Source organism: Conger conger, chromosome 2, assembly GCF_963514075.1.
Source record: "Conger conger chromosome 2, fConCon1.1, whole genome shotgun sequence".
Classification (NCBI taxonomy): Eukaryota; Metazoa; Chordata; class Actinopteri; order Anguilliformes; family Congridae; genus Conger; species Conger conger.
Window position 1 is genome coordinate 28,208,767 of NC_083761.1, and position 22,390 is coordinate 28,231,156.

Here is a 22,390-nt window from a genome sequence, read left to right on the forward strand (position 1 = left end):
TACTTTACGAAGATTCACCAATTTTAATGGGCGTTATTGTTGTTTTACACATATACCAATCCACTGTCTAAATTGGGAAGGAAAGACATTCTGAATTGCAAGAATACGTGCCATTTTCCATTCATATGGTATCTGAAATTAGTGAAATTATCAAGTGACAATTGGGTTGGTTAAGGTGATGGGTTTAAGTAAGAGAGGTATTATGAAAAGGGAAGGTAAATTAGAATAATCCAGTGGTTGTCCTGTAGAAAGCATAATATGTTTCACATTACATCGTAGTATTCAGGGCAGTTTTCAATATGCGCCCTTCCATGAAGTCGTTGCACAAGCTGAGAAGCTATGCAACCTTCTATTTTCAAATACTTCTAAAATGGCGGGAAAACAAAGGTAAATTATAGCCCTATGCTATACGCACGTTTTCCTGTCGTAATTTAGGACCGGGCTTTCGTAACAAATGAATAAAAAATACAGTGTAAATAAGGATATCACACTTGTGCAATACCAAGTAGGAGATTTTAAAAAGCAACAAGCAACCACTGGATTATTGTTCTAGTCCCATTGCAGCGCCCCATGTGTTAGTATCATTTAATTTCCAAACCTGCTACAGATGTGTTAACTTGGGCGCTTCCTGTATTCTACCCTGAGAAGGATGGTGCGCTGACAGATCTGTGTATGTCGGGTGGGGGTCACATGGTCCGTGATGTTGGCTGGTTGGCATCTGTGCAGCACCATTGTAGTCCATGGTATTAGACTGGTGGTGTGGCAGGTGGTTAAGGCCGTACAGAGACGGACCCGAAGACGGTATGGAATCCACATAGTTCCCTCCAACATAAACGGGGCTACTTTGGATATTAGGAGTTCCATAGCTGCTACCATTACCCTGTAGACCGTGAGGGTCATACTCTGGTGCCGTGTTAACATATTTCTGTTGTGAGGGGCAGGTTTTCATGGGGTTTGGGAAGGCTGTAGACATGGAATAAGCGTTTTGGTGGGGCTTATTAAAAGATGGCGGAGAGGGGGCGTCATAGTTTCCAGTCATTGGATGCATGGAGTTCAGAAAACCAGCTGACGACTGCATCGGAAGGGGAGGACTTCCAGTGGGCGAGGGTCCACCTGAGGGGGAGCCCATTCCCTTCAACTTTTGATCTTTTTTGTACTTCATTCTCCGGTTCTGGAACCAAATTTTGATCTGCCGTTCACTTAGGTTGAGCAAGTTGGCCATCTCCACGCGTCGAGGCCTGCACAGGTAACGATTGAAGTGGAACTCCTTCTCTAGCTCCACCAGCTGTGCACTCGTGTATGCTGTGCGCGCTCTTTTGGATGCCGCAGAACCCGGGGGGCTTTTCTCGCCGCTGCAGCTCTCCGCTGGGTGGAAATGAAATAAAGCATAATTACTACATTCAGAAATTGAATGCACCGTTTCCTAATAAACCTGAGAAGGCATAGAATCTTAACCCCTTTATATTAGTTTTCACCATTTCATAGCTTTGGCATTTATTAAGAGAACTGAGCTCCAACACTGACCCGGTATATGTAAATTGCATCAGGCCCATTGCCAGAGCAGTACACAGGCCCACTTAAGAGTCATCGTATCAACATTAATTGATTTTAATGAGCACAGCCAAGCCCCCTTAATCCTGTATCTATAGCTTGCATCATTATTCCACGAGTCTTGTTATTACGCACATTTGACGTTCTGTTAAAATACAAATATGACTTTGGGATAGTTTTGCGGGGGTCGGCTATATGCACGCCAATTTGAACAGTTTTCTCCCATTCACATGTGTCATCGAAGCAATAGAATAGCCTATATTTGTGGTTCTTAAGATAGTTTACCATCCTATTCTCCCGTCAAATTCATTCAGTTGAACCTCCTACTGTTGTACTTTCCCTACAATTGGTGACACAAAATAAATTATCAATCTATTTATCATTATTTATCATGTGTGTTTTTTTGTATTGAGATTGCATATATATGTGATGTAGCCAACTTGATATTCTTAAATATAAATACAACAGTTATTTTTTCAGAAAGAGATCCGGCAAAAAAATAAAAATAAAATAAAACACACCATTAGCTGTGCTTGTGCTTGGCGAGCTGTTTTTCTGTTTCGAGTTCTGCCTCGATTCTTTCATCCATGGAAATATCTGTTTGGTGAGAGTAGGGTTAGGGGGGAGACTTGACGTCTTCGTGGGGGCTGTTTTCACAGTGCTGCCGCCGCTGTTGCTCGAATGTTGCGCCGAGCTGCTGTTGGTGCTATTAGAGGGATTCTGGGGAGGAGAGACGGAGGGGGCTTGGTGGTGTTCAGGTGGCAGACTAGTGCGCATAAAGCTCCCATTGAGCTCCTTTGTTTTTGCGGGTTGCTGCTGGGTGCCGTTGCCAAGGGACTGTAGTGAACAGGCGGACCTCTGGTAGTCATTCTCCAGGTGTGCGGAAGACTGGTAGCCCGGCTGAGGTGCATCATAGCCAAATCCGTTGGCCCCTTGGTATGAGTAACCTCCAAAAAGCGTAGAGTTGTCGTAATAGGTCGTTTTCTGCATTTCCGAAAATAGTTTCACCGGCTACCAGGGTCCTGACGACCTTCTGGAAGAACATTGGCACCAGAGGTCACGTGACTGACTCTTTCCAACGGCCTCTTGGACGCTGACCTGAAAGGTTATAAGAATCACATAATAAGAGGCGCAGCCATAAATCCATCTTAGCTACTGAAAAGCCCAATGACATGAATAGAGCTTTTTAAAAATGCGGCATGCAGATGCGATGTCAGAACACGCAGCCCTGTATCCACCCCCAACGCAGCCCTCTCTCTCTCTCTCTCTCTCTCTCTCTCTCTCTCTCTCTCTCTTTCTCTCTCTCTCTCTCTCTCTCTCTCTCTCTCTCTCTCTCTCTCTCTCTCTCTCTCTCTCTCTCTCTCTCTCTCTCTCTCTCTCTCTCTCTCTCTCTCTCCTCACACGCACACACACTGCCTGTACCTCATTATTCAATAATGGACTGCTATATCTTCGTGTAATATCATACTCTGCTTGTTTTCATTGCTCGGTTTCCGATTATTAGCTACTGCTCTTTCCATGTTTTGAGGATTTGTATTGAGCATTCCCGATGAGCATTTATTGTGGCTTGTAAGTGCACTATGGGTGACATGCATGTTCATGTTTTATTTTGTCGTCCGGGAAATTTCACTCAAGGTTTCACGTTATCTACATTGGCTATTTTCAGAGAGAAATGCACACAAACGTCACATATTATACATATTATACATTATACACATTATACACATTATACATTTTATTTGTCCTGAGTGAAATCATTATATAGGTTATATATTTGCCGTTATAAGGCGCATAATAATACTAATTTATTATAAATATTGTTATTCTTAGTTTTATAAGTTAAAATATGCTATACCAAACAATAGTGCTTCAACACTGATAATAACGATAAATTATAACACGGCAGTTATAACAGGGCTAAATACTCCAGTTTCTTGAGCTACTATTTAACCTTGTGGGGGTAGTGAGCAATTTCTCCGGTTACACCCGTTAGAGAACTGTTTTTTGGGAAACACTGCAAACTAGAAAAGCCAACACTTTAGGCTGCATTCCGAACTTTACTTCTAGGTCCAGTTTAAGGGGTGTGGAATAATGGAGCACGTCTTAGACGCGTCCGTGCGATTTGATGTATGAGGGTCATTCGGCCAAAGAAGCTACCATTCAAAAGCTCGAGGTTTCTTCGCTAGGTGGTGGGTCGGGTGGCTTGCAGGCCAGGGCAAAAGACACCTCTAAAACATGTCCATGCACATGGGATTCATTTCTGAAGCACGCACACAAGCTGAGTGTGTTTAAATTGACACTGTGGGATACATAAGCCCAAACGGCTGCAACTTCATGCTTCATACGAAAAGGGAACATTTTATAATATATATATATATTTTTTAAATTTAATTCACAATTTTTCTAGCTTCTCTTCTTACAAATTATATGCATAATTGTATTGGTCCTATGGTGTTTCCAATTAAAATATTTAGCATTGGACAAAGGAGAATCATGCATGGCAACAAGAAAAGAAATATAGTGCAATTATTTTGATTTGTTTGAATGTCAATTTATTAGAATTGTGCCATGATTTATTTCAGTTAAACATATCGTTTATTTACAGTTTTGTTTGATAATATGTGAAGTAGCCTAATGTGCCAAAATAAAATTAGGCTACGGAGTGCAATGGATGAAAAGAAAACCCCATTAAGTATTTCAATACAACAACGCTCTACAAATAATTTAAAGAAGGTGGTGTTAATGACACTAGGATACCTGGTAAGTCAAACGTGCTTCATAGTGGAGGAAAAAGGCCGTCTTTGAAATTTGTTTTTGAATGTTCAGTAGAACCAGCTCAGAACACATCTTCTCATGAGACTAATTTAAGATTGAATAACCGCATTAATATTGAATAACCAAAATCTGCAATACATTACGCCACAGCGAGTTATTGGACAGATATATTGCTGAATTGGTCTGTCAAAAACAGAAACCACACCAATTTCTAAATATTGTACGTCAGAAAATAAACATTTAACCATTACGGTACACCTGGGCGTGAATCGTATGTATCTCTTTAAAATTAACCTACAGCTTTTGTATATCAACTCGCAACACGTCAAAATGTCGGTCATTTGTCTTTCCTGTAGGCGGTCGGAATCCTAATTATTTACTCCAAGGAATTGTTTGAAAAAAATCACAGCAGGGATAATACATATTAAATTATATCATGTTGCAATTAACCGGACACGGGCTTCTTTGGCCTGCTTGTTACTGTAACACAATAACAAAGTTCCCTGGCTTTTAACACGATTACAGATCTAGAGGCAACACAATCTGAAAGCAACAACACCGTCAACAACAGCACATACATATAATGTAAACAACAGAATGTGCTGATGTTGACCGAGTTGCTTCTTTTTTTTTAAACGAAGAAATGTACATTTAAAAACGGTTAAATGGTTAAAAGTTACATATCTGAAGAATCGTCAGTCTAAATGAGCAAAATTAAAATAATAATTTACAATTGAATATTTACTAAATGAAGCATGCTAAAGGCCGACGCACGTGTATCTAATTTGAACCATGTAACGGGCAAAATAAAAAGGATATTACGTACATGAAGTAATACGGAATGTAACAGTCTGCTGGAGAGAAAATTCCATTTCGATAATTATGTACAGAGAACGCTCCAGTTCAGTCCCGTAGGAACGTGCATCGTGGTAAATATGAAGCCAGCCAAAACTTCAAAATATTACAAAAACGATTACCAACGTTTCTTTGCAGATAAGAGGATAAATCAGTCGGATAAAAGTCAAAGAAAACAGAAAGGAGTAGCGCAGAGGAAGGAAGCTTAAAGCATTGTGAACTCTTCTTGAACCGCGATTGGAGTCATATGGTCATAAATCACTGGGACATATTCTCCGCCATTCACAAACTGATAGCCTATTTCAGTCCAGCTTACCTTAGCCTCTGACGAGGAAAGCACGGGTAGGCATAATATATTTTCTCACCCAGCTTCACTGCAATCAATAAGCAATAGTTCTCCCCTCCTTTAAAATTCGTGAAGAATATAAGAACCTCGGAATGCACAGGACGGCCGCCTTCAGCCAAGCTCCGGATATTCCCATACAGATTCCCTCCGTTTGTAAAGGCAAGATGTAGCATCAAAGATCTGAGGAAAGCTTGGGGCTGCGAATGGACAGGCAGTAAGATTCTGGCTGCCCTGTCGACTGGTACGCCCTGCTCGCTGATAACAATGGCCTCAGATTTTTCCAGTTTCTTTCATGGCGTAAATCTTAACAACATAATCCGCTTCAGCGCTTCGTGAATTTTCCGCGATGCATTTATTTCAGTTTTTTCCTTTTCCGATGTCTTTCTCTTATAATGTTAATACAAGGCCTTTGCGTTATGTTAAAATAACGGGGCTGTTTGAAGCGCCGGGCATGAGTGTTAATCCCCATCAAACACAGCGTCACTAGTGAAAAATTATGCTAATTACAGACGTGGTGGACAGAGGCCTACGATGGTGACGGCAAGCTAGTGCCTTTTGATTCACGTGTTTCACGGTTAGGTGTCAATCTATGCTAATAGTGTTTAGTAGATAGATGGAAACCTCAAGTTTCCCCTCTCCAATGTGTATTCCATTACAGACATCGTATTTTTCCCTCATAAACCGTGACAGGAATAACTCAGTATTTGTATCGTTTATGCACCCCCCCCCCCCCAAAAAAAAATTAAATAAAAAAAAATTAGAATTAAAATACTGTGAAAACTTTGATAACTAGGCTGTGTATAAAATAATAGGGTTTATTGTGCTTGGATCCTGACAGTTAGGGACATGGACTTAAAAGCAACACTTCGAAACAGATAAGGAAATTAAAGAATGCAAGGAGCAAAGTAAAATGGAACATAGGTGTTTTAAGATTTTCTTTTCTATCCACTGCCTATCCCTGTCTCTCCCACACTCTCTCTCTCTCTCTCTTTATTATTCAGGACACTACCCCTGTCGTTTATGGCTACGCAAGATTTATGACTTGTACCGCACATACCAGCTGTAAACAGCAACTTTAAAAAGATGCATTTCATGTTGGGTACTTGAATAGAAAGGATCTCCAGCGGCGTAGGAGGGGACAGGAGAGAAAAATGTAGGTGTTTGCAACTTTTTTCTTTGCAGCATTGTGCGTGATTTTGCAACTGTGCTTTAGGGTAGTAAAGAAAAAACCGCACTAATCACAAAATGCAAAATAGCTTTGTTTGCCAGCAAAACATAGTTGTATTTGAGAAAATCGTCGACAACACTACAAATGTGTGTTGATGGCAAGAGTTGTGTCATTGCCACACATTGGATAAAACGAGCACTTTGCTGTTTCTTACAGAAGGAATAAACAAGGGGATTCCAGCCACGGTCCAAGTTTATTTTTGTGAGAGGATTTGGTTGTCATGTTTTTATTTTGAATCTGTCCGGAAAAGAAATTTGGAAGAACGAAGAACTTACTCTTTCTATGTGGAATATGAAACAGGTTAATAAGGTGCTACTGCAATCCAGAGTCCGGATAATACTCCGCCAGGTCTTTAAACAGATTAACTGCAAATGAACTGCACAGGTGCTTGTGGATATTGCTGTTCCCATATTTCAAAATACATGTGGTTATTAGAATTTGTGTCTGTGTGTGTGTGTGTGTGTGTGTGTGAGAGAGAGAGAGAGAGAGAGAGAGAGAGAGAGACAGACAGACAGACAGACAGACAGACAGACAGAGAGCGAGAGTATGTCTTTCTACGTGCCTGCAGATACTGAAAATAAATGTCCTGCTCCAAATAGAAATGTAATGTGTAATCAGTCCATGTATTGTATTTTTTTAGACGAAGTTAATTACATGACATAATAGTTCGTTACAAACCATTTTACAACAGAAAACTATAATGTAGACACTTAACAAGTTACTGTTGTATTTCAATATTTTCTTCTATTGGAAGTAAAACAGTGCAGAAAAAAACGTGATTTAGGTAAAAGAATGTCAGTTCTTTACATTAATTTACATTGCTTCGATGCCGACGTGATATATTATCTGGTACTTTTATTGAAATAGCATAACATCTGAGACATTTCAAACCACGGAGTTGGCGATATGGTTTCATCTACGGGTATATGTATATGTGACGTCAATGCATGTTACATAATAACATTAGATTATTATTATTATTATTATTATTATTATTATTATTATTATTATTATTATTATTGCACATTCTAAGACCCGTAAAATGTCATTATGCGCATATTGTGAAATTATATTCCACAGTATTCATAAAAATGAAAAGAAGGGGTCACTTACCGATATTTTGTCCTGTTTCACCGAAATATTTTATACAAGAGCAATGCGTCTTGATGGGATGTAGGGACTAGAAAGAAAAAAGAGAAAATATGCAATCAAAGGGGTCGCTGAAAATTCAATGTAATGCACACAACCTCTGCTGAAAATCGAAATGAATTGCGGTGACACGAGCCTAGTGACAGACATCGTTAACCTAAATTATTCACTGGAATTTTAAAAAATGAAGGCCATGAAACTGAATGTTATTTGATTTTGTCACTGCATCGTTTCAATGTATTTATTATGGTATATGAACACTTATTCTGACTGAAATGTTTTTCATTTGAATGTATTTATTTTGTATATTTATATTTTCCCTTCATTTGTACGATGGAATGTTTACTTTAAATGCAATTGATAATAAAAAGTATGTTTTCTATTTGTGTTTTTTTTTGTTCTAAACACTGTTGTGATGCATGCCAGTGTTTGCAGATTATTTGAAAAAATATAATTTAAATTAAATATTAATTGCTGCTGCACCCAGCTCGACTCGTCATAAACCTTTTGTAAATACATTTATTAGTGGAACCATAATTACGATAAATATATGATTGAACTACGGTATTTCAGGACCAAAACAATGTAACATATGCGTTCGATATTTTTGTTATGTTAATATTATAAATGAAATTTAACACAGTAAGAATATATTTGTAAAATATAATAATAATAATCCAAATACGGATAAATTATTAGTTTTACAATTATTAAAAAGCTACCATTCTTAAGTGAAGAGGCTAAACCTCAGCATTGCTGCCATCTGAATCAGGGAAAATCAGGGAAATGCTATTTAATAGCCTATATATAACACGTGAGTCTGATTAAGTAAGAATGAAATTAAATGGACATGGTACCTTGCAGTGTGGCTCAAATTAAAGTAAAATAAAACGTTCAACACACTCGCTAGTCCGATTCCTGACAGCTACCCAAATACATAAATCAAACAGAGGATTCCCTGACCTCCCTGGGTCCGCGGCCTATAGCGCTATAAAGTTATTTATTGCCTCCACACACTCACACACTGACTTGGCTCGCCTCCATCCACATCGACCACAGTTTATTGACGATTGGTTTCGTTCTTGAGCCACTCGTCTGATTTTCAACCGAAAGACTTGAAGCTGCTCAATAAGTTACATATAAAGTATAAAGTGAGGCTATACTACATCCCTGAGTTTGAAGCGGCAAAGAACAAAGGGGGGGGGGGGGGGGGGGGGGGGCTTTGTGCAGAGTAGCTGATCAGTGAGTTCTAGCAAGAAAAGAAATACCGATTTCAGACATTTTAAAGCAATCAATATCAATTGGATGGTAAATCGAACTAAAATCATGCATGACTTGCATAATTCATCATTAAAACATATCGAAGTAATAGGTTATATAAAACAATGATGTTCGTTCATTTTACAAGGCTTATAACAAAAGTCTCATACATAATGTATATATTCCAAAAAGTACCTTCTCGGGTTAAAATTTCGTTTTGATCCAAAATAAGAAACCACATATCAAGAAAACAAAATAAACAAATCAATACCTAAAGGTTTTCCATTTGAAAAGCTTCTGATTTTATTGCAAAGTTATCCGTTATCTTTCCGTTTCAGACACAACTTCTCCTATGCAGCCACACACAACACATATCTCGACTCATTATTTCGCCGAATATTAGTTAAATCAACTCGGAGACGTAAAAATGATCATCTTAAGCAAAAACTTGGAATACGATTTAAGTAGGTTAATAAGCAGGGAAGGTATGCGATGTGGCTGTGTTTTATTTGACAGATTGGTTTTCTGTTTTCAGAATGACCTTTGTGTTGAAGAGTAATAACTCACCAGATTAATGATCAATCAACGAACGTATTTTTTCATTCGCTCCATATGTATTGTATTTATCTGAATTCATCCAGGCCCTGTTTTCCCAGGCATTGAAAGAAATCGCAAATTATCTTCTTTAGTCAGCGATGTGCGAAACCCCGACCTTATCCCATTTGTTGTGTTATTACCAGCCAGTTGTTAATAGCAGAGTTAGTGACTGGGTGAAACACAGCCGCGAGACGACAAGGCCCTTTCCATCCAAATGCCAAAATAATGCTCGAATAATGCACTCACGTGACCCACATACGTCAACCTTCGCTCGTTTTAAAGCCAATTCTGAAATGAAGCACTTTCCTCATGAAATGAGTTCTCAAAAAAAGGGAAAAAGTTTTTAGGGTTTCTGAAAATGCTCGCTCTCTTGTCATTTTTCCTTTTTCTTTCAGGCACCACCCAAAATGCCTAATTATCTATCGTTTCTTGTCCCTTCGAAGGTATGCTTCAATCGCCGAATTCCACAGTGCTAAATCGAAACAAGCTCAAAGGAGTGGTATCCAGACGGAAAGGGAGGGCAAATACAGATTTTTTTTCTGAATGGCAAAGTCAGGTTCTTTTCTTTCTCATTTTGCGGATGACGAGCTACGGGAGTTCTGGGGAGAAGGGGAGATGCGCGGTCTCTCACTACAAGTCTGCAGCGATTCTGCTCTGGGTTCTGCTCTTCTCCCTGAAGAATATGGAGCACGGGGCTGGTTCACACCCACGCAAACTGTTCTTCAGCTAAAGATCTCTCTGGATTACAATTAAACTCGTCACTTGATGCTTAACCGCTGTCATGCGTATGACAAAAACTTCAATTCTGTGGACATATCGCAACAAAGGTCAAAAGTATAACTTCATATTTCCAAAATCGCCGCGGTAAATATGAACATAATTATGAATAATACAAGCAAGAGTGCCAGTATGTGCTGGTAAACGAGAAAGAATGCATTGACAAGAGGATATGTCAGAATGGTACTGTATATATATATTTTTCAAATAGCACAGTGGTTGTAGCGGGTGAACACCTGCTCCCTGGCGGTCCTCGCAGGCCTATTTTATATAGATTGGAGGTGAGCTAGAGAAATCAGCGGAACCTTGCTTTCTCAAATTGTTTTTCATGGATCAATTCGACATCGGTACAGTGAAGGGCTTTGATCTCTCATGCTCATCGCTTCGACTTCCCTCTTCAGGCACTCAGAGAGTAGAGTTAATTTTTAATTAGAGCGCGTTCGGAGAGGTAATTTTTAACCGCGATGCACAGCCAAAAGGCCAAACAAAGCTGAAGGAAGTGTTTCAAACTGCCCTCTGATCCGGGGGCCTCAAAATGCCAACTTCACAAAAAATAAGGTAAAGCCAATTAAAGGAGGCAAATCATTAAATTCATATAGCTAGTCTAATTGTTAAACTCAATTGAAACTTAAATGGAAAGCAGATGAATGGATAGAGAATAAAAGTAACAACAATCTGGTGGCGTTAGTTTAACTGAAACGATGGTCTTTATATGTCAGTGAACAATACTGACTGTAATTTATGTTAATGGAGCAACGTGCAAAATCTTCCAAATGTAGGCCTAATGCTTGGATGCACCTACATCCGTTATTAGCTACTGTTTTTGAAATGGTTATAATGATAGGCATGATATCAATATGCACAGTATTGAGAATCAGCCACACATAATAATTCAAATATATCAACAACTGGGACATGTTCAAGACTGTGAGATATTTTACGCTGGGGGTTTATTGGCAACAATGTATGAGGAAATCAAAGTAATTTTAGCTACTTTGGGCTTTGTGAATAATATTAATTTTGAATTCCACAATAAAAAACCACTAGTAGCCTGTTTACATTTGCTGGGAGTAACAGAAACAGAATTGTGCAGAAGCAGAATCGCATTTCTGCGAATAGGGGATGAATGAACAAATGGACAAACCCAAAAGACCAGTCTTAAAACAATACTCAGGGGGGGAAATTCAGCCAAGTGTGTAAAAGCATAGTTCAGTGGAATTATTGAGGTTGTCCGTGTGTGCTTTCGCGAGTATTTAGGCCTACTCTGTACAATGAATTGCTCATTATACCCTAGTTTGACTGCTATGAAATTATATTGTGAGCAGCGATGAAAAAAACGATCACCTCTAAAGTCATACATTATTTATACCTACATCTTCCATTTGACACCTAACCCTCAAGATTCCTTCATATGTATTTTGTACCTCAAATGTTGAACCCTTCATATTTCAACCACAGAAATGATCTAATTTTTAATCAAAGTATGTGTTCTAAATATAATGATACGAACAAACAGATTCAAAGAAGGAGTGAAACGGGAAACCCAGGAGTAGCCCGCCCTTTAGCCTTCTGGTTACCTATTTGAAGGCATTTGTCTTGGTCTGTTTGAAGACAAAAAAATCGACTTGCTCTTCTAAAGGATGGCTCCTTCATAGGTCACAAAATGGGTAATTCATTAGGCCAATGTTTCATAATGCTGGAAGTCATATGGAGAATCCCGTAGTCGGCAAGCCAAGTCGACAAGCCTTGTCTTACCTGACTCTGGGTGTCATGAACAAACATTGCCCGTAGTGTTTGGACCATCTGTTAGCTGTTAGCCAGCTATATATGTGTGTGTGTGATTTTGTTTTTGCTATTGCGGATGGTGCTACTGGTGAAATTTCAGGATTCAAGCTTCTACTGAATGGAACGGGACGGATTGCACACAGGCGAACACGTGTGAACAGGACGCTGCAGGCTGCTCCTGGTGACTGTTCTGTTTCAGCCCCAAGAAAGTCATGGATTCCAGCTGTCCAAGATCCCTCTGTTCCCCAGTCTCTAGATCGAATTTCGTTGAAAATAATGCTGCCGAGTGGACTATAGGGCACACCGAGGACATGCAGTTCGAAAGAAGGAAGGTATTTATGTCCAGTATGGTATACTGGGCGTGAAGGCCAACACACGAGCCATATGGCGAGTACAACCTGCGGACTTCAACAGGGTCAGAATGGTCAGCTTCATTCCGATAGCTGACCGATATATATATTTAGGAATTGTATTAATATTTAGCCCAATTGTATTAATATAATGCACAATTGGGGAGGCTACTGCATCGTGTCAACATAACAGCTGCGTCTGTAAACGTGTGTGCGCGTGCGTGTGTGTGTGTGTGTGTGTGTGTGTGTGTGTGTGTGTGTGTGTTTGGTGACAGTCGGCTGTGCAATTCTCACAACGAAAAGGAAAAAATGCATGCAGGCTCATTTATTATATGCACTATAGCCTCCCGGGAATTTACTCTTAACATTGCACAGAGTAGTATTTTGCACAGTTAACCATGCACACTCTTATAAATTAGCGCAGGAATTGATATTGATTTATAACAAACGGATAATTATTCCGGTGTTAAAAACCAGGAAGACACATGCCTAGTCCTCCTATTACACGACTACTACTGCTGCTGCTGCTGCTACTACTACTACTACTACTACTACTACTACTACTACTACTACTACTACTACTACTACTACTACTACTACTAATAATAATAATAATAATAGGAGAAAGAGGAAGAGTGATAATAATACAATGCGAGAGCAGTGTAGGATTTTACAGATGTAACTTTTCTTTGTTTATATATATTATAATATATATATTAATAAACCAGTTTCATGGCGTTTATTAATTGACCTCTCTCATCTGTATTTGAAAAAAGATTTGAGTGACTTGCGGGGAAAGTTTTCCTGGATGGAATCAGAATAATTCTATCCTGCAGACAAAGCCATTCACGAATGAACCCTTTCCACAAGACAATTTTCTCGTCTGGTAATCGGAGCAGACGACGACGGTTTAAATCTAACAGCCTGTCGCAACATGAACGCGATGTCCCTGTACAAAACGAAAACCACATCAAGCATATAGTTTTGATTTGGGAAATGCGTCTGCGGATTTTCTTCATATAGCTAAGCAAGTCTCCATGTTTTGGTCTGTCAGCAACGGGTTTTTAAAAAGAGGCATTTTATAATAAAATCATTGTGACTATAGGCAAATGAAAATAACGCACCCCCTTCTACAGTGTCTCGTCTTTCCACGTGAAAGCAACAAACAAAATATTGATGTCCTCCCCTTGGCTCTTGTAAATGGTTTCTTTTGTCAATGACAACAAACCCACGTAGAAGCTAAACACATAAATGCACGCACGCTCACGCATATACGTGCAGGCATACAAGTACACACAAAATAAGCCAATATATGGCGATCTAATATATGGAATGTTTGTCTGCAGTCGTTCATGAGCAAGATATAGCACCGGAGCTTCCACAACCAAAGCTCCCACGGAAAGCATGGTCATCCACAAACAATAGTAAGGTGTTATTCCAATCCTCTCGACTCCTCTTCGTTTTGTATTCGGAATAATGATAAGAACAACAATAATAGAAACAATAGCAATAATGATATAGTGTTATTATTACACTCAGTATTGGTACATTTTTTTGTAAAAAAAAACAACAAAAAGAAAAACCTTGTACTACGCCTAACTGGAATTAATTATGAAATTATTTCACTGGCACCTCAATGAAAACCATTACCTCACTTCACTCTAAATCCATTGAAACGAGCTTGGATATTGTTTTTGACACAGCGCCCAGTAGTACTGAGCACTATTAGAATATACATTTTGAATGTACTACCCCTTACTGTTGCGCCCATTAATAGTTCATTTAAGTCGAGGATTTGTTCTAATTCTGTTACATAATGGTTCACACAAGCTACGAGGGAAAGGGTAAGAGGGGCATCTCAGTGAAATATTGGATCTCCAGAATTAAATTCTCAATTGGAATGGAATATCAGCTTCAGCTTTTCTTTTGTACTGACAGACGCTATATTTTCATTATATACAGTAAATGGTCAGTTAAGTCAGTACACAGTACATATTCTCTCTCGTGGACTTATATGTACTGTTACAGTTCAATTAACACTAGGCATTTTACAGTGTAATTGGTACTTGTACATCGGTATATCCTACTAATTATTCAAATCAATCAATAACATCTACATTTAATGATACACAAAACATCATGCTAAACATCACGACAAAATAAGCTAAAACATTAAAGAGAAATTAGACATTTTTGTCTTCATAGACAACAACAAACATAGGACGTAATAGCATGTAAGAGTCTAGTAAGCAATTGACTCATCGTATAGCCTATATTAGTCTGCCTATCATTATGAATAGTGGTTTTCTTCGCCACTTGGGAAGTTGAAGATGAATGCAGATATTTACATAGGCATAATAATAATAATAATAATAATAATAATAATAATAATAATAATAATAATAATAACATTAGCCACTCGAACACAGCACTCATGTGAATAATCAATACTATCGCACTTTCGTCACTCAATATCCACACCGAAAATAAAAACTGATGTAGAACGAGCGTTTCGGTTCCGTCCTTAATCACAATTTTTAAAATGTATTGTCCTCTTTTAAAAATAATTATTCGACATTCGTTATCATCACTGCATACACTCGACAGTTTTAAAATGTTGCTATAACAAGAATAATTTTAGGAAACATCGAAAAAATAAAAGCAGAACAGTTTAGAATACATATGTGATTGCAGCTCCGTTAGCTATGAAAATAAAATAGTTTATGTTGGCTGCCTTCAGTCTGCTTTACAATTCAGACGTGCGCGCAAAGCCCTCATCTTACTAAGTTTGTATTCCAACGTTTATTTTTCCTGATGATAGACTGATAAAATCCCCACTGTAACCGAAGCCAAAACGTTTAGTATAGGACCTCATGCGCTGTTCAGTTTAGATCCTGATCTTTTACGAGATTTATATGCCAACGAGGCGTTCCCATTTTGCTAAATTTAAACAAATCTTTCCTTAATTGGTAATTTCATATGCTGTAACTCAAGACCTCGAGTAACCGAGCCTTCATATTAGTCGCTGATCCTTTTCTGTAAATCGTCCCCAATAACCAACTTGAGAGCCAGCTGACTACAAAGGAAAGAATCGGTGAAGAGCGAGCATCAAGGAATCTCTTCCTCATTCCACTGTATCATCACTTGCGCATCATTTTCTATGAGAAATGATTTATCGCGGACATGGCCATAAACAACACAACTCTCTCACAAACACACAATGGCAGCCGCGCTACTACTGACATACATATCGCTATTCGCTATAAATCAAGGCGACTAGCTGGTGAAGAAAGAGAGAGAGGGGAGAGTGAGAGAGAGGTAGAGAGAGAGATGAGTGAGAGGGGATCAGTGAGAAAAATTTGTTACTTTTAAAATATATTGATATCAGTGGAATGCAACATGGTCTGATGGCACGTAGCGTCCGTGCATACAAGCCCGAAAATACATAATAGAAAACAAGCGAATGAATGCAACACACAAGCACACACAAAACCAATAGTAAGACCATTATTCTGACATATTTACCGCAATTTAGTACAAACAGCAAATAATTCATTTGAACATGATGCGCAGAAGGCTCTTGCATACAGTAACGTCGCCCCTTTTCGCTATACTTACAATGTCCACACGGCGAGACTCTCCCCTCCAAATTTGTTTTATTGCAGCTTCTGTCTCTCGCTCTCTTTTTTTCCGCCGCTATAGGCTTGTTTTTAAAAGGACAGTTGAATTTCACGTCAGACACAGGGAGACCATGTCTGCGATTTTCCTGACGAATACATATCTATTCTGCAACCTCTGCATTAATTATTTAATGAATCACGTGACCGTTAGGGGGATGGGGGTCTTCTCCCTACACGCTCGCGGGACCACTCTGACCGAACAACAGGCTCCTTGCTTTCACCACAATAAAATAAATAAATAAATAAATAAATAAATAACCAAGTATCGTATCATAACCGAATTAGTTTTTTGTAACAATAAGAATACTTAATGTCCAGAAAAGGACATTGCGAACAAAAATACTGAATGTAAAGATGACAGTTTTTGCAATACATTTAACTGATTCTCTTTCCTTATGTGCCCCTCTTTTCTCAGTTTTTTAAAGAGTCGACATCGTTTTCGTTTCGCTCACTTGCATGCTATAAATAATACTCGGCTATCTATGGTGTTTTTCCGGAGTTTATGTAGGATATAAAAAATACATTTAAACACGATTTTGTTTTTCTTTGGTCGAATAGCCTATGAGGAAACACGTTTGACACGACTGCTTCATACATTTGTATACATGTAAAATGCATTTGGCTTTTAAATAATTGTACTACTTCTGCTGTGATGATGATGAATGATGGTAGTTCTGATGATGATGATGATGATGAATATGATGATGATTATTATTTTTATTATTATTATTATTATTATTATTATTAGTATTATTATTATTATTATTATTATTATTATTATTATTATTATTATTATTATTATCACCATAAACTCTATAAGAACATGTTCCAGTTCCAGTCATCACAACTTGGCTAAAGTGATTGTCGTTGTGTTGGATAATGGGACTTATTTGTTTTGCTTTTTAAATTAGGTTTGTTTTTTGTCTTTTTTTTAAAGGGCAGTATAATATAAAAGCGTAAAGAATATGTAACACGACGCATAGAAGAAAAGTAGCAAGAACCATATACTCAATACTCAACAAACGATGTGGGTACTGCTCCAAATCTGTATAATGAAACATCCCTGAACAATAGACTTGAGATTGTGTCAAAGAACAAGCGTGTCTCATGGAGAATCCTGAAGGTCATACAATAGCTCGCTGTGATGTGGCTTTAAAATGTACATGAAAAACCATCGTGGTCTTTATAAATAAACTTTGCAAACCCAAAACACAAATAAATTAATCTGCTCCAAGAAAATAAAGAAACACACAGAGCACTCAAAAAATGAGCATATAAGTAACAACAAAAGTCTAGACAAGCTTCCTCTCGAACAATTATGAGCCTCGTGCCGAGGCATGTAAGAAAGCACTTATGAAATAACAAACTGGCACTATAACAGTATGAGTTTACAATTATTTAATATTCACACTTCTTTATTCTGTAGTATAGACAAATACAGAATTTTTTTGAAAACTATAAGCAAAGTAACATGTATGCAGGGTTTAAATAACAAATACAATTCAAAATTCCTATTCGGAGCAGGGGTTTATTTAAAACAGCGTCCTTAGCAACAGATACTGAAATTACAGGACAACAATGGATGTAAAATTAAGTCTCGTGAATCCACAACTAAACCAATGAAAAATATTAGGATATTTATAGAATACAAAATGACAGATCACATCGGTTGGACCAAGTGCCAAAAAGAAATAAAGACGAAACACATTATGCTATACTAACACATTATACAAAACGAAAAACTATTATTATTATTATTATTATTATTATTATTATTATTATTATTATTATTATTATTACTATTATTGCATGATGTTCCACACACTAACAAGAACAATACTAGTCTAAAAATAATAACAACGACGGTTCTTCTGATTCGTCTTATTATTGTTGTTGATATTGTCATTTTATTATTATTACCTTAATTATTAAGAAAGACAGTCAAAAGAATATCAGCAGATATTCCAAGCCTATATAAACTATGTATTTTGGAAAGGGTAGGTTTAGAGGGAGAGAGAGATTGATTTGCCAAGCGGACATCCCCATTTTTATTGGGGATCATAAATCTGTCAAACAAGCATTGCACAGCGAGTTATGATATTGGCGGTCCAGTGCGCTCAAGACTTGATCGGACAAACTGTCACGCTCTTGCCTTCATGCCATGCCTTTACCCACCTTCAGTACTCATGAACTTATACATTTTCTACGCTTTAGTATAGCTCAAGATAATTATTTAAATTCCCATTAATCTAGTGTGAGAATGTAGATTTATTGGATGATGTATTTAGAATACGAAAGTCCAGGTCATCTTTTAGTTGCACATAGATTATTATTATTTACAATAATAAGTAATATTTTAAGTTATTCTTATAGTTAAATACGTGTACAACTAGCGCCGTGATTATGATGGCCTAGTGCTGGTTATTACTGTTATTATTATTATTATTATTATTATTATTATTATTATTATTATTATTATTATTATTATTATTATTGTTGTTACTGCTGTTTTTCCTGCGTAGGCTAAATCGATAGGGAAAGAGTAAAAAATATATAATCTACCCCCAACACTTTAAACCAAATGAATATGACCAGTTTTTTTCGGCGTCTGTAATCTATGTTGTAATTGTTATTGCATGGCAAAAAATGTTTTCTCTTTGTTTTAGGTCCAAAGCTAAAACGTCTTATTTAAAAAAGAAAAAAAAAGAATTGTGTTATGACACATCAGTTAGCTCTATGAGAACGAAAATAAATATCACATTCTCATACTTCAAAGGTAGCTGAAAAAAAACAGTGTTTTTTATTTTTTTATTTATTTTTCAAAAAACCAATGGGTTCTGAATATTTAGAATACGCTCAAAGCTCCTGATCGTCATAGCCTACAGTTAATTTTCTCACCCTAACGAATTGAAAGCACAGGTACAACAAATAACGGACGCTATGACTGGGAAGTGAAAGAAACATGAATAGTTTATTGCGAATAAACTTATTTTAAAACATACAAACGTTCGCACACGACGACCGTAGGCTATATGCGTGCGCTGACCTCCACGCTGCAGCTTTTAAGAAGAACAATCTTCGAAAGGCGAGGGGTATTTGTTTCGTAATTAGCTGTGTGATTAAAAACAGGCTTAAAACCACAACTGTATGGAAAAGGCAGCCAAGCCTTCTGAAAAATCTTGGGGAGCGGTGGGGAGGGGGCATAAGACACAATGCTGGGCGTTGGCAAACCAAGCAGCCCTCCAGCCCTCTACAGTGCGAACCCTATCGTGCAAACATGGAAATGCAAAATCATATATGTGCAGAGCCTACGGGGCCCATTTCTGTTGCCTCAGAATTGAACAACGGCAACACGCTTGGCAATGCTATGGCTAATATATTATATATTATACGATATTAATACTATTAACATCACTTAATCGATACATTAGGGAAAAAAAGAGAACGCGAGCGTGATGGCATAATATTTGAATAGCTTGCATCAGCTATGTTAGTTTTTACAGTACAAAATAGGTGACTCAGTGTTCTGGATTCCCAGCAGCAATGCAGAGTTTTTAAATAGGCCCTCCAGAGCTACATGAATGTACAAGAGGAGTGATAGGCCTGTACCCCGAGGTTACAGTGACCCAGCTGTTATGAATAACTGGGAACGGGTTTACGTTGGAAATGTAACACAGAGCACTGTCTAAGATGGACCAAGGGTTCCAGGGGTCAGTCTGTGACTTCACAACTGACCTAATCGTTTAGAAAACGTGCCCCCTGGTTGAACTCAACTAAGCTATCCTGCTGTCCGTTCCAGGCGTCGATTTCTTAACTCTGTACCATTCCCTAGTAGAATAGTCCCTATTCTATGACAGTGTTCTATAACTTCATTGCTTTCTATTCCCTGCAATGATTGTCACTTTAGTATTAGAATGTCCACATAAGAACATGTCACATATTGAAGGGCTAAGAAGGTTCAGCCGCCAACCATTTTGCACAAAGAGGGAGCTTCTAACGTTAAATGGGGGTGAATGTCTTCACATGTATTCCCCTCAAATGCATTGTAAAACACTACTGCAATTTCATGGCAAGTCAGATTTGCTGTAAGCTAAACTTTTTTTTTTCGACACATGCATTCTGTGAATCTTTGTCTAATTACAATAACGCCATTTTCCCAACACTTGTAGGGTGAATTCAGGTAATTTGAGACACTTCTGCCGGTGGTGAGGGCAGACTACATTTACAAAGAAGTGTCCCAAATTACCTGAATTCACCCGGCACATTTTACCACCATTATCAATAGCATTATATCCACAAACTCATTGCTTAAAACAAATCATATAGACGAGTTTTCTAACATAGCCTAACATCGAATGACAACCCTTAAATTGACAACCCATTGCATAATTTCCAATGAACAAACTTAAAAATTCTGCGCACAATGTTTTTTAAAAGGATAGCGACAAAATAAAGAAAATAGAAGCAATTGCTCAAAAGAGAGATACATCCTCCCTCAAATGTTAGAGACACACAACAACCAGGCAACAAAAGTCTTCTATCAAAGCGGCCATAAAACCTTCAATCCGCTATTTCAACAAATGCGCTTCTGGTACCCGACTGTGAAAGAAGGGCGATAAAGCAATAAAACCCAACAGTAAATCCCAACAGTAAGTTAAGCTGTTACCTTTTTCGCCTCCATCTTGTCACAACCGAAGAGTCCCAAAGCTGTTTGCTTTTTAGGATGAATTTCTTTTTAAAAGAGAAGAAAGTTTTCTTTTGGTATGACTTAGGTGAGGGTGGGTGGGGGGGTTGGGGGTTGGGGGGTGGGGGGGTCTTCAAGTGTCTTCCAAGATCTCTCTTCCCCCTCCCGGCAGAAGGTCCGTCCAGATTTGCTGCTGCATAACAATAGAAGAGAAGGAGTATTTAAAGAAAAGAAGTGATTAATGATTTTCTGTATAATTCTCGCATTTTTCTTGTCTCTGTCTACAAATAATGGCTGTGAACTTAGAGCTCTATAGAAACCTGTTCACTCCTATTCACCCGTTTGGGATAAGAACTTTGATTCGAATGTTAAGAAAGGAATTCCGAGGTGCATATTGTATTTGATGCCACACACACATGCATTTATTTCACAAGCTGTGTGATTGCGGTCAGTTTGGGTGGTTCAGTAAGGCAAACCCGTGTAGCTGTAAATCATTTATTCAAACATGCTCTTCTTGATACTTTGAATTATATATTAAATAACATTCAAGTTACTCAAGCGACTAAAATGATATCCAAGGGCAAAATACGTATGGACATTCCCTTTGTACTTGAACTATTGTATGTTGCTCATATTTATAACACGTTGGAACGTATGATGCTTGTGGTATTGTTTCTCAGCTCATAAAAAGTGTAAAGGAGCCAATACATTAACAGAAGAGAGAGCATATCATAAGAGCGGGCTTCAGTGATTTCAGTAACCCTGGAGTTATTGAAAATATATGCGCCGCGGAATTCTTGCCGACCAATTTGGACTGTATTTCTCTTTAAAGTTTCACTGTGCAAATCCAATGATATTTTCTCTTGTTATATGTTTTCGATACTTGTTCCAAGAAGAAATGAAAATTAATACAAGAGCTGCACCTTACAAAAGAAGCCATTTGTCTTCTTGATTATCTATTTGGTTGTCATGGTTTGAGCTATGGCACCGGTCTTTTGTAGAATAAAAATACACAGTAAACCTGCAAACACGAAGAAACAGCTGTGCAAAAATTACAGTCATTAATGCGCTAAAAGCTTCTGACCAAGAAAACTATTAAAACTTCAAGAATTGGGGTCCACCAATTACATTCCTTTCTGACCATCAACAATAATAAGGAAAAAAAATAAGGAAAGAGTGGAATGAAACTGTGGCCTGATTTAAAACGAGATTGCAAGACCATGACCAGGATGTACCAGGATTACTATTGTCCATAAGATATAAATCAAGGAACGGAAAGGCAGCGACATTTAATGCAGGTATACAGTTGGAGTAAACGAATTTTCTTTTTAGAGTGGGAACAAATGGCAGGAA

General features: G+C 37.9%; 1 protein-coding gene across 3 annotated transcripts; it reads right to left on the minus strand.

Moving 5' to 3' along the window:
• LOC133122839 (homeobox protein Hox-B3a-like) lies at positions 1 to 21,218 on the minus strand. 3 transcript variants are annotated; one of them, XM_061233056.1, is made up of 4 exons: positions 21,020 to 21,218; positions 7,869 to 7,935; positions 2,073 to 2,649; positions 1 to 1,365 (listed from the first exon to the last, which is right to left on the minus strand). In XM_061233056.1, exons 3-4 carry the CDS (start codon positions 2,539 to 2,541, stop codon positions 602 to 604), a joined length of 1,233 nt encoding a protein of 410 aa, XP_061089040.1. In that variant the 5' UTR covers positions 2,542 to 2,649; positions 7,869 to 7,935; positions 21,020 to 21,218; the 3' UTR covers positions 1 to 601. The 3 variants fall into 3 exon arrangements, with proteins under 3 accessions (XP_061089040.1, XP_061089041.1, XP_061089039.1); XM_061233057.1 differs by lacking the exon at positions 21,020 to 21,218 and adding an exon at positions 16,292 to 16,408; XM_061233055.1 differs by lacking the exon at positions 21,020 to 21,218 and adding an exon at positions 9,732 to 10,439.
• Between the last annotated feature and the right edge of the window lie 1,172 nt (positions 21,219 to 22,390).

Bases quoted from the DNA above. Each gene is read 5' to 3' on its own strand.
- LOC133122839 (XM_061233056.1), bottom strand. From the start codon at position 2,541: ATGCAGAAAACGACCTATTACGACAACTCTACGCTTTTTGGAGGTTAC. The intron at 1,366-2,072 runs GTGTGTTTTATT...ATTTCCACCCAG, and splicing joins AAGCACAAGCACAGCTAATG to CGGAGAGCTGCAGCGGCGAG.